The sequence below is a fragment of the Manacus vitellinus genome, unplaced genomic scaffold, assembly GCF_001715985.3.
Source record: "Manacus vitellinus isolate BGI_N305 unplaced genomic scaffold, ASM171598v3 scaffold_9_pilon, whole genome shotgun sequence".
Classification (NCBI taxonomy): domain Eukaryota; kingdom Metazoa; phylum Chordata; class Aves; order Passeriformes; family Pipridae; genus Manacus; species Manacus vitellinus.
Genome location: NW_021940917.1, coordinates 1,089,475 through 1,102,381, shown reverse-complemented (window position 1 = coordinate 1,102,381; position 12,907 = coordinate 1,089,475). Strand labels below are relative to the sequence as shown.

General features: G+C 39.7%; 1 protein-coding gene across 4 annotated transcripts; it reads right to left on the bottom strand.

Moving 5' to 3' along the window:
• Nucleotides 1–2,180: 2,180 nt before the first annotated feature.
• NMRK1 (nicotinamide riboside kinase 1) lies at nucleotides 2,181–12,608 on the bottom strand. Of its 4 annotated transcripts, none has more exons than XM_018086119.2 (9): nucleotides 10,939–11,106; nucleotides 10,161–10,208; nucleotides 9,652–9,742; nucleotides 8,962–9,010; nucleotides 7,438–7,600; nucleotides 7,289–7,360; nucleotides 6,221–6,330; nucleotides 5,177–5,266; nucleotides 2,186–2,786 (listed from the first exon to the last, which is right to left on the bottom strand). In XM_018086119.2, exons 2-9 carry the CDS (start codon nucleotides 10,187–10,189, stop codon nucleotides 2,707–2,709), a joined length of 684 nt encoding a protein of 227 aa, XP_017941608.1. In that variant the 5' UTR covers nucleotides 10,190–10,208; nucleotides 10,939–11,106; the 3' UTR covers nucleotides 2,186–2,706. The 4 variants fall into 4 exon arrangements, with proteins under 4 accessions (XP_017941606.1, XP_017941608.1, XP_017941607.1 ...); XM_018086118.2 differs by lacking the exon at nucleotides 10,939–11,106 and adding an exon at nucleotides 12,293–12,608 and having other exon boundaries at nucleotides 2,187–2,786; XM_018086117.2 differs by lacking the exons at nucleotides 9,652–9,742; nucleotides 10,939–11,106 and adding an exon at nucleotides 12,293–12,608 and having other exon boundaries at nucleotides 2,181–2,786.
• Between the last annotated feature and the right edge of the window lie 299 nt (nucleotides 12,609–12,907).

Below are 12,907 nucleotides of genomic sequence, written 5' to 3'. Positions count from 1 at the left end.
CATTTTGAGATGCTGAAGAGCATGCCCTACCTAGCTGTCTGTCTAAAGACAGTGGTAGTCATTTAGTAATCCAAGTAATGTAACAGGAACAGAGAAGTTTTTTGGCATACTAACCTTCTCTCTGTAGAAATAGGAGCATCAGCCTCCTAACACTCTCACTTTACTCTCAGTGTTTTCCAGTATTCTTTACCCTCACACTGCTCCTACTCTCTTGCAACTCCATTAACTGATGGGACACTGGATATCAGTGGACACTGGACACTGTTCAGTGGCAGCACCAGAGAGGAAGCACAGACATCATATTTACTTTGATGGACAAAGGAGTCATTGTTCCCAAGGGCACATTACTGGTTTTGTTAATTAGGAAGCACCTTGTGTGTGATAAAATGAACATCTAAATCAATGTTACACAGCCTAAACAGAAATTCAGCTTTTAGACTTTGAAGGTTAGAGCGGGATCAATAACTCTGCAAGATAAAACATTTGTACTTGCTATATCAGTGTTTATGACTAGTACATTGTCATGTTCTCTCTGTTATTTTGACATGAGGAAATCACCTAAATATCAAACTAGTCACGTACTGACATTTCTACACTCCTTTTACATAAGCCATTTGCCTTCTATAGAACAACACCACTTCTGTTGCTACAGTGTTTCTGAACATATGCAAGACACTTAGCAAAGCTTGCTTTCAGCTGTGACAGCCTGAAATTGCTGCCAGCAGGAGGTGACACTACTAAAGAACCACAGGCTCCTATCATGCAGCTCTCCCCAGCCACTTCCTAGCTAGCACAGCCCTGGCAATCAAACTGCATTTGCCAAGGGCAAACTAGAGTTTTCCTGTACTACCTTTAAAGCAAAAGCATTCTGCCAACATGCCAACGTTGCAGGGAAGTTCTCTAAGTTTTTGTAAGGGCACTCGAAATACAGACAGACTTAGAAGTTCATTCTCACTTCAGTGCCTGATAAATTTATGGAGAAGATTATTCTGGGAGGTATTGAAAAACACATGAAAGACAACACAGTCTTATCAAACCTGCGTTCCTTTTATGATAAGATAATCCACCTAGTTGATCAGGGGAAGCCAGCTGATGTAATCTTTTGGAAAGTAAAGTTTTCAATACTGTCTCTCACAGGATCCTTCTGGACAAAATTTCCAGCCCACAGCTGGATAAACACATCATGTGGTGCGCGAGCAATTGGCTCATGGGTCAAGCACAGAGAGTAATAGTGACTGGGGTAACATCAGACTGCTGACCTGTCACTAGTGGGGTTCCACAGTGCTCCATCTCAGGCCCTGAGCTCTTCAACATCTTCATAAATGACTTGGACACAACTGGAAGGGATGCTAAGCAAGTCTGCAGATGACACAAAATTGGGAGGAGCTGTTCACTCCCTCAAAGGCAGAGAGGCCCTGAAGAGAGACCTCAACAAATAAGAGGACTTGGTAATCACCAACCATATGAAGTTCAACAAGAGGAAGCGCTGGATTCTGCACCTGGGATGGGGCAACCTTGGATGTTCATACAGACTGGGGAATGAGATGTTGGAAAGCAGTGCCATGGAAAGGGACCTGGGGGTCCTGGTTGATGGCCAGTTGAATATGAGTTAGCAGTGCCCTGGCAGCCAGGAGGGCCAACCCTGTCCTGGGGGGCATCAGGCAAAGCATGGGCAGCCCGTGCAAGGGAGGGGATTGTCCCGCTCTGCTCTGCACTGGTCAGGCCTCACCTTGAATATTGTGGCAGTTTTGGGCACCACAATATAAGAAAGATATTAAACCATTAGAGAGTGTCCAAAGGAGGGCAGCAAAGCTGGTGAAGGGCCTTGAGGGGAAGTTGTATGAGGAGGGGCCGAGGTCACTTGGTGTGTTCAGCCTGGAGAAGAGGAGATTGAGGGGAGACCTCATGGCAGTCTACAACTTCCTTATGAGGGGAAGAGGAGGGGCAGGCACTGATCTCTGTGGTCACCAGTGACTGGACCCAAGGAATGGCCTGAAGTTGCGTCAGGGGAGGTTTAGGTCGGATATTAGAAAAAAATTCTTCACCCAGAGGGTGGTTGGGTGCTGGAACAGTGGCGCCAGGGAAGTGGTCACAGCACCAAGCCTGACAAGATTCCAAGAAGCATTTGGATGACACTCTCAGGCACATAGTGTGACTCCTGGGGTTGGACTCAATGATCCTCGCATATTCTGTGACTATTTTTTCCCACTGAGTTGCTGTAGTAACTGGCAAGAGCACAGAATTTAGGTACACCAGGTGAGCCTGGTCATTTTCTACAATCCATCCATGGTATAGCCCTGCTTGCTTCTTTTACTATTTCTTATGGGTGAGGCATCAATGACTCTTCCAAATCCCCTTTGAACTTGCTGGTACTATCTGCCTCCTGTGGCATTACAGCTTAGAAACTCAGTGTCTGTTGCACGAAGTATCATCTTTATCTATGTGAAATATCACCTTAATATAATTGGTCAATCTGTTTCAAATGAAGAAGTGCCACCCAGACTAGTGTTTGTACCATTTGGTGAATACTAATTCTGCATCCATTTGACTCACAGCTTTCAAGATTTTGTAAACCTTGACCCCTTTTCCCCTCAGTCTTCCCCTTTCCACAGTGAAGGGTCCCAGCATTTTCAGTCTCTCCTCACAAAGCAGCTTCTTCATTTCCTTGATCAGCTGCCCTTCTTTTAACTCCACAATGGAGTCCCTCTAAATATAGAAACTGCAACTTCCCAGCACTGAAAATCTGGGTCCACCAGTCTTACACAGGAGCAAAGTAGCACCACCTGCTTTTTTTGAAAAAAAAAAAAAAAAAAAAAAAAAAAAAAAAAAAAAAAAAAAAAAAAAAAAAAAAAAAAAAAAAAAAAAAAAAAAAAAAAAGATGGAACTCCAAAATGTGGTATGGTTACAGAAGAATTGTGAAAGATCTCTGCTCTGAGCTCTTATTACACTGCACCAATGTTGGACTACTTCAGAAAGCTTCATATGATCTAAACTTGGGTGATACCATTGTTCATTACTTCCTCTGAATAAGCATGCTGGAGCAGGTGGATGTGGAAGACTGCTCTGGTGGGTAGGACCCCACTCTGGAGCAGCAGAAGACTGTGAGGAGGAAGCAGTGGTAGAGACAATATTCCATGAGCAGACCACAACCCCCATTCCCCATCCCCCTGCACTGCTGGGAGAGAGGAAGTAGAGAACTCATGAGGGAAGTCAAGCCCAGGAAGAAGGGAGGGGCAGGGGGAAGGTGTTTTAAGATTTGTTCCTATTTCTTATTATCCTACTTGATTTGATTGGCAATAAAATAAAATAATTTCCCCAAGCCAAATCTGTTGTGCCTGTGACTCTAATTGCTGAGCAATCTTCCTGTCCTTGTCTTGACTCATGAGCTATTAATTGTATTTTTTCCCCTTGTCTAGTTCAGGAAGGGAAGCAATAGAGCAGCTTAGGGAGCACCTGGTGGCTAGCCAAGGACAGCCCTACAAAACCATCCAGGTCTTAGCTAAGCTCTCCTAGTTATATCCTTTCCAAAGGGAAATAAAAATACAGTTTAAAGTTAGACAGTCCATCACAGCATATGAGCAAATGCAACATGAAATATTTTTAGTACAAAATAATAATAATACAAAATTATATTTGGAAGCACTTTGTCTTAAATGCACCTAAACACAGATCTAACCTGATAACACCTTTTTCTTATATATTGACTCAATACTGTTACAATAAAGCATTACATTTTAATCACTGATCAGTTCAGCTGTCATATAGTAACATAGTCCATCCTTTGCTTTTCATGTCTGTAGCTTTATTTTTATTCCAACTGATAAAAATGTAAGATATTGTATAGCAAATATAAGAGGTAAGAAATTACTCAGCAACAACATATGACTCAACTACCCAATTTCCTAATTTACCTAAATGTATGTACACAAATTCTATAACAAAGCTTTCACATTTGTTTAGCATATCTGCTTTCTGAACATTTTAATTATTTCAGTTTCAACTTGAGCTATGAATACTAATGTGAATTCCTTCTTCCTTCCTCCCCCCTGAAACATGCATTTATTGTCTCGTAGTCTGTGCCAACCCAATCATCAATCTGCACAATATATGCATTATATTTGTTAATGATGCATCTGCATTCTCTACGACATCGTATTCCCCCATCTTTTTCCAATAATCTGACTTCTCTTCAGGTTTGTTTTAATATTTTTAATACCCATTCCCAACTGCCCCAAACAATGCACAACATAGAAATTGCTTTGCAAACACCAGAGAGGTATTTAGCAAGTCTAAGTTCAGCTATGATGTATACCGTTACTGAAAAGGCAGCATAACAACTTAATCAATCTTAAATTACACAGTTAGTTCTTCTAACCTCGTATATGTCAGTGATTATAAGCTCCTAAAAATATTAGGGGCAATCACTGTCATTCCTATATGATCATTTCAAACTGCAAACATCCATGTTCAAATATGCTTATTAATCCAACAGAACTGCATCTTTATAGTTTAGTTATGTAGATAAAAATCTTTATGTTCTTTAAAATGTACCCAATCGATGAGATTTAAAGCCAAAGCATGACTGATTAAAGGAATTCTAAAGAATGCACTGTTGATCCTACTAAACAATATCTGAGACTTACAGAGTTAATAGTTACTACAAAAACACTTGTGTTGTATGGACTAGCATTATGGTCATGCACATAACATTTGCTCAGTTGGGTGGCTTGCCAAATATGACAGTCTTGGGGTTTTCAATTCATATCAAATGGAACCCAGGCTTTCTACATTATCATGCTGTGACCTGTTGATCTAAAATAAATAAAAAGTACACATTTAACTTGTAGTGTTTGCAAGTGACATCACTGTACATTAGAAACTAATACTATCAACACATTTGTTTTCACTGATGTTTTACCCCATATTCCTTCTGTTCCCCCTATCTTATTGTTATTTTATCATTAGGTAATTGTGGATTCAACTGTTATTTTAGAACATCCCATTTCAAGGCACTCAATTATAATTTAGATTGACTCAGAGTAATGGGAACACATGGGACTGTAATACCTAAAGAGATATAATATATACAATCCTTGTAGTATTTTCACATAAAAGGTTAGCTTCTTGTTAACATGGAATGGGACATGCAGATTCAATTTCCAGTAACATTACTTACTTTCTTCCCTCAGCTTGTTTAATTCCTGCATTATATCACTATACACATAGGATAAAAGCTCCTCTTGGGATTTTGTTCCATCCAAATAAACTGAGGAAGATGAAAGAAAAAGTTTTCATGAGTTTTGTGCCAACTATCTGTAAAACTAATTGTCAAAGTCTTCAGGATTCCTATAGATGCCATCAGAAAAGATGAAAAAATAAAAACCAAGAACAGCATCTCCCCTTTTCTTTTTTCACAAATTCATTTGACATGTTAAAAAATAACATAATGGAAAAGTATTCTAGTTAATAATTCATGTGGAATTTTTTGTGGTATAGAAGTCTCCATAAGGGTATTAGTAATAATGTTAGGACAGCAGACCAATGGGGTAATTCAGCAGAAAGGTTTCTGTGCAGTAGAAGACTTCAGGTTCCTCAGCATCAGTGTTTGAACAAGTCAGGGAACAGCACAGTTCCATTCTCACTCCACAGTGAGAAGCAGTGTGTGGATGAAGCAGCCACCCAGCTTCCCTTCCCTCTAGTCCCCCCTCCAGAAGGAGGCAGTCCAAAAGCTGTACAAGTGTGAACATGACACAAGCTCATGGCAGTGCCCTACCAGCTGGCCCAGCTTTGATACTTCTCATGCAAAACTGGTGACTATACTGTGTATAGTCAGCACCTAGAAAGTATCTTCAGTTTATTACAGGACTTCAATCAGGATAGCAGTTTTGTTCTGAAAAATTCTGCCAGTGCGTCAGCTGTCACCTCAGAAGCTTCCTATTTACCCATACCTGTGTTGTCTTAACAAGCTATCTTGTTAAGTGGACTTATTTAGTGATTAGAACATTTCTATTTTTTAATGTCATAATTTTCATTATTAAAAAGTAAAACCAAAACTCCAATAGACTTGCAATATAAACCAACAAAATAGTTAAAATCTACTAAGTGCTACAAAAACATCTCAGGAAAATTTTGTTCCATTTATAAAACCCCACATCTCAATGAAAACTGCACAAGTGCCACACTTAAGCATTTTATAAGTTTAAAATTAAGGATACCATACCAATTTGCATACTTGCATTCTCTTCCAATTCATTTTTATATTTCAGATACATAGGCCACACGTGTCCATCGAAGTACCCCGGTGTATCTGCTGGCTCATAGACTCTGGTGCTACACAAAAATATATCTGCTTTTCCATACAAGTTTTACATCTTCCCCTACTGTCAGCTGGTTTAATAACACCTTTTATTCAAAATAAAAAAATAAGGGCTAGAGTTTGCATAACTGTTGGAGCAAAGGAGGCTCCTTTTTTTAATTCCATCTGTGATACAAATTTTTGCTATCTTACCTATTTCTGCCTATCAAACCACATTTAAGAAGATAAGGTAAAAGGTTGGGGTTTTTTTAATTTAAAAAGGTATTACATATAAATTACGCTGTATTGAAACTGTTACAAAATTATTTTTTTTTTAATTAGGTATATAGATTTCTCAAGCTTTAAATTACTGGTTGTTGAGTCTAGTCACTTCCATTCTGGACACTAAACTCCTTTAAAGGTGAGTCTAGTGAGAAGCCAAAGCCAGCTGAATAGAGAATTTCTTCAGTCAGCCAGTAGATTCTGACTTCATGCACATGTATTGCTCCAAACATAGAGTACTGCTCCTGATTTGGAGACAAGTCAGACACTGGCTCAATAATCTAAATCAGATAAACAGTACAACTAGTGTACAGTCTAAACAAACCATACACTAAAACCACACATGAACATCATTATTTATCGTCATGTAACTGTATTCAACCAAGAATAAGACTGCTTCATATTTTTTAACTGCTTCTCGTTTTAAACATGGTTTAACTCAAATACACAACCAGTAATTGAAATAGTTTATCAGGACAAAAAATTCTCTTTTTAGTGTTTTTAAGGCATTTGTAAAGCATTTAGTGTTTGTAAAGCACTTTGATATCCCTGTGCTCTAAAATAAAAACCAAACCAAACAAATCTAAAACAGATGACAGATGATCTTAATAGCTTACATTTGGCAAGCACCGAAGAAAAGCTAGTACAAAAGGACTGCTACAGTTCAGAGGGTACAGTGATCCTCGTTAAACAACAACTGAATAATCTTACCTCCTTCTCCTTTTGCACTCTTCATAAGGAAGGGTCAAAAAATATCTTCTATTCCAAAGTTCATTAAGTGGCCTAAGATAATAACATATTTAGTTCCCTCCTCCATTTTAGGGCAGTTTTAATACACCAGGTTACATATTACTGCTTACTCATAATTGTAAAGCAGAAAGCCTTCAACAATCAAAATATAAACATTTTTCTGATTGTCACATGCACTCTGTGGCTCTTCTGTCACAACCCCTGAGCTTGCTGGGCTTTTTATCCAGTTGTGAATCTTTGTCACCATTTCATCCATATAGAGGGCATCAAGTGCTAGATGAAAACAAAAAGTTAGAAATCCCTTAAACACAGAGAATAAAAGAAAAAAAAAGAACCCTTAAGTACCCTTCAGTTAATCAGTAAGAATCAAATAATCCATATACAAGTTTAAAGGAAGTTCAGTTCATGCATATTAGTAGTCCTAGGTTTGCAATTGCTGATTTTCTGAAACCAAAGCTTGCACGAGGATTGGGGTATTTCTGCTGGGTGTAGTTTCTCTGAACTTCATGGCACTCAAAATTGTGTGAACTCACTTCACAGCTTTTTGCTTCATAACAGAAACTGCAGGGACTGTTCTCCTCTTCCACAAAACTCGTAAAAACTTACTTACCCTGAGACCTCCACCCTTGTGTCATTTGTCATAGATGGATTGGATGCTCAACATTTTTTGTTTCAGGTTTTTATGAGGTTCAGGTATATGGAAGGTGGGCACAAGTGGTTTTAAAGGAGCACAGCACACAAAGAAAAACAGCAAAATGTAACACCTGGTTTTGTCTGTAGATACACAAGAATATATTAAGTACTGAAAGACATAAAAGCAAACACATTTTCGAAAAGCTTTAAGAGCAGCATTAAATCTGGATATTTGAGCCAGAATGTCCAATTTATCTCTGCAGTTCCACATTCCACTTTCATGAAGCCTACAAGTTGAGCCAAAGACTGCATAGCTCATAAGCATCATTTTTCAGATACAATTGAAGGGTCTGACCAATGTCTTGGATAATGTATTTTGTGATCACCAAGCATCAACAGAATTTAGCCACTAAGCAACCGTTCACAACTAGATATAACCTGAATCAAAGCACTGGCCTAAAGCAGATCTGGATCTACAATTTTATAAGACTAAATTGACACATTGAACCAGCATTAATCGTGAACTTAAAAACATTTGTTCTTTATGTGAGATCTGAAATGAAAAAAGGTGTCAGGTTAAGATGCAACTTTTGACTGAGTTAGAAAACTCAGTAGTGACATCCCATGAGTTCCTTGTCAAAGTGAAAAAAAATCCATTACATAGAAAGTGATGAGGTTAAACTTAGGCCAGTGCTGCAAGCTAAGACTTAACTGAACCGTACCATTTGCTATTGCACCAGATACAAGTGAAGAAGCAGAGGAAAAGATTAAAAAGAGAAAAGGAAAGATTAAGCTAAAGGAAAGATTGAGCTATTTACTAGTTAAGCAAATTTTCTCAGTGAGCTGAAGGAAACTGAGCAAAGGAGTTCTCTGAAACAACCTTTTGTTTAGTGCCTTGCTTAGAGGGGAAGAAGGGCAGGGGATGTAGGGGAAGAAGTGTTGGAAGCTCAGCACAACAGAATTTCAGTACAATGTTCAAAAGCAATGCATCAGTTACTGACCATCATATAGCTTAAATCCACGTTCATCTGTTTCTACTTCAGACTCCGGCTGAAGGGGAAAAAAATTTAATTTTTTCAAGGCTGCTTTTATGATCACTGTCACAGATATATACACTCCACTAATAAACACAGGATTATACACTTTTTTTACCCCAATTAATATAACTTATCTTCATCATTAAACTGCTGTATACAACTGTTAAAATACAAAAACTTTATTTAATCTAGAACAACAGATACTCCAAAGCATATGACTTAAGTTCATTAGAGCTTTACTTAAGAAATAAGAGCTCCTTCATCCTCCTTAACAAAGACCTCCAGCATCAATACACAAGCTGCTTTTCTGTTTTGATTTTGGAGACAAAGAACTACTTACTGCTTAACACAGAACTACTAAATTCATTAGCACAAGGGATCTTGAAAAATGCATCCAACGTACACGCACTCCTTATTTTAAAAGGGTAGCAAAGAAGACAGTAAGCTTCTTTTTGCTGAGTTCACTCAGTGGTTTGGCCATTGAGACTTCAATTACCCCAGTAATTGAAATTTTATTTCTCCTTCTCATGAAGTTAACATTATTTTAAGCAGCATCAATTTTAAAAGCTCATCAAGAGAACCGAAAATCTACTCAATTTAGTAGATACTAAAATCTACTCAAGCCTTATCAGGTCTTTTCATCAACACTGTTACCTTAAAGAAGTCATCTTGAGAGATTATATCACAGTTGGGAAGCATTTTCTTAAGCTTTTCTGCTAGCGTTGTTTTCCCCCCATTTGTTACGCTGTTAGAAAACATTGTAAAAACTTCATCGAGACAAAAATCAATCTTTTAAACATATGTACAAGCCCACACATACATTTCTATATAGTTATATGCAAAGAAACAATACAACCCCCTCCCCAAAAGTTTATTCACATTAAATACTCTCTACCTATAGAAATTTTTTGGCATGTTCCAACAGCTTTCAGACAGTAAATCTAGCAGTGCCAAGAAAGAGGCTAGAGACACCTGTACCTGAGACCTCCAACAGAGACAGAACAATTTGTTAAGAATTACATGCTTTAAAATCATACAGTTATATCTTGAATTGTAATCCAGTTTCAAAAAAATTTATATTCAGAAATAGAAATTATATCACTTCATTCTGGAAGGAAGACCAGTTTTAAGCTGTAGAGGAAATTTAATTTTGTCATACTTACCCTCCAAGGCCAATAACCAATACTTTCATATTCAGCTCTTCCTTTTTTCTGCCAAGAACAGAAAACAGTGAAAAACTCTTAATTGAGCAACTAGGAAAGCAGCTGTCATATTAAGAAATACCAATTATAGAGAAGATTTACTTTCTGTCCTTTTTCTTTTTGCAAAGCTACAGTCAGAATCTCAACTGTTTGTTCTAATGCTACCAAAAAACCTGCCATTTATATGCCACATTGTAAATTTAAATTTACTTTACCTTTGATCGTATTTTAATCATTTGAAAAGAACTTTGAGAGACCCAATTTTAAAAATATTAATATCATCCAAGTTCTTAAAGAAAAGCACAGTCACTAGCTCAAGGACTAAGAGTATAAAAAAGACTAGGTAAACAGAGGCTGTGGTGGTAAAACAAACAAAGTCATTAAAAAGAAACAAGTGACATCCTGAGAAGAAAGACGTTTTTAAAAGTTCATGAAGAGTTATAACCAAGAGTATCTTCAAAGATTCTTCTATGAATCTAGTCTCAGCAGTGTAATATTCAATGTGTAATTCACCACTACCTTTTTGTGGGGACTAACAGCACAGACCACACATGGACTCTTCCTCTCGTACAGATTAATCTGAAGGCATTAAAACTAGTGTAAAGGCTGTTTAAGCCATCCTAGCTGACTTAGCACTGAGAAGGACTAGGTAGCACTTGATTTTCTCCAGAAAAGATCAGAGTGAAACTATAAAGGTTAATTTAGCCATCCATACCCCCACTGCTGCCAAGAAACCAACCCTAAGGCTCTGGCTGGCTGAACACCTTCAGTGGTCAGTGCTGCCAGAAGACACAATCCTGTCTTGCCCTGACTCCTTCCCCTGAACTTTCTTCTGGAACGGGTGTTTGCAGAGTACTTAGAGAACTATACTGGAAAAGGACCACAACTGAAAAACAGTTCTGTAAAGAGTGTGGGGAAGAATGTTTGTTTTCAGCTGAACAAATTCCCTCCAGTACACCATCCAGTTTCCCATGTCTGCAAAGGTATGACGCAGCAGGAGAGGTTGTTCTCTTGGCAGCAACAGGGCTGCTTGTCTTGGCAGCACCACTAGTCTATGGTTCATCAAACCAGTTTAACATTTGTTAGACATTGCTTTCCATGAGCACACATCAATTTATAACTGTTTAACCACAGGCAAACACCCTTTTTTTCAACTGCTCTGTCTTCCTAGGTCAGACTTAAGGAGGTAAGGTCTATGACACCTAAGACCTGAAGGGATGGAGCAGGCAAAACTGTCTCACCCACCCCAACAAAGAAGTATCTGTACTACACTAAAAAAAAGACTGTTACAGGGCATCAGTATGAAAGTAAAACCACACTATTTCTGTGAAAAGTAAGTTTTAGGCATATACGGAGTCTGAAATAACAACATCCTTTTGCATTTGGTGCAATGACTGGATGTTCAACTGTTTCACAGGTCTGTGATGTAATCTTGGCATGGTTCTTTTTTATGTATTATTATGTTGAAAAAACCCCAATAACGAAAGACATACCGACTAGTCAAGCCATCACCCATATGATAGCAACTGCTTTGTAATGGTGCTGCACATCTACTTGCATTGGGAAGTTTTTTTAAGTTAGTACACATGGGTTTTCTCAGCATATTGTAATTCTCAAGTTCAAAGACGATTGCATGCTTATGGTATTAGCTATGAGTGCAAAGAGTGCAAACAGATGATCTGTTCTCAGGAAGTGATGATACTCAGGCCACAAAAACCAAAACAAGAATGCTTTTTTCTAAAAATCATCAGTAAGGTTTGTGTTGCAGAGGATTACCCTTTGTCCCACAAAGCATGCTATGTAACAAACTTAATAGTAACTGGACACACGTGTTGAGCTTTGGACTTTAATTTATGTCATTGTCTATATGTAAATTAATCCCAGTCTAAGGCAAAAAACACTAGCACAAAAAAACCCATCAACTCCTCTGACCTCTGAGTAATGTATAACACAAATTGCAAAGGCAAATTTTTAATCAATGTTGCAACACAGAAACCCTTTATCTGGGCTTGAGCTTAGCATCTTCAAATAGAACTAAAAACCCATGACAACGCTAGCACAGCATTGCCGTCACCCCATTTTTAAGAGCATACCGGGTCAAAAGTCACGGGCACGGGGACTGAGGCGTGCTTCCTTCTACGCACCACCAGAGCCGGACAGGGAGCGTCTCTCCCCGGCATCAAGCCCACACACCGGGACTGGCGGAGGGGCCGGGGGTCCGCGGGCCGGTCGCCACAGACGGCCGCACCTCTCCCAGCAGCTGCAACCCTTCAGTCTCTGCGGTTCGCACCTAACTTTAACCACGCCGGGGGGGTGTCCAGAGCGGAGAGCCCACCTCTTACGTCCTATTACGGAGCTGCCCAAGGCGCGCGTACATCCGAGAAGGGGCGGCCCTGCGCGCACCGCGCTCCAGCCACACGCCTGGGATAGGGATCGGGATCGGGATCGGATCAGGATTCAGGCCCCCGCAGACGCCAGACGTACACCTCAAAACCTCCCCTCCCCGCTCCCACCCCTGCCGTGTGGCCCCCTTTGCCCGGCCTCCTCAGCGGAGGGGTGGGCCGCGGGCTCTCACCCTCAGCGCCCGTGCGATTTTGGTTGCGCCCCGCCGGGGCTGGGTTGACGCGCCTGCTGGGCCGCCGGGGCGGAGCGATCCGCCCGCTCTGCGCCTGCTGTCTCCGCGGCGCGGCCGCTCCCGGAGCACGGAG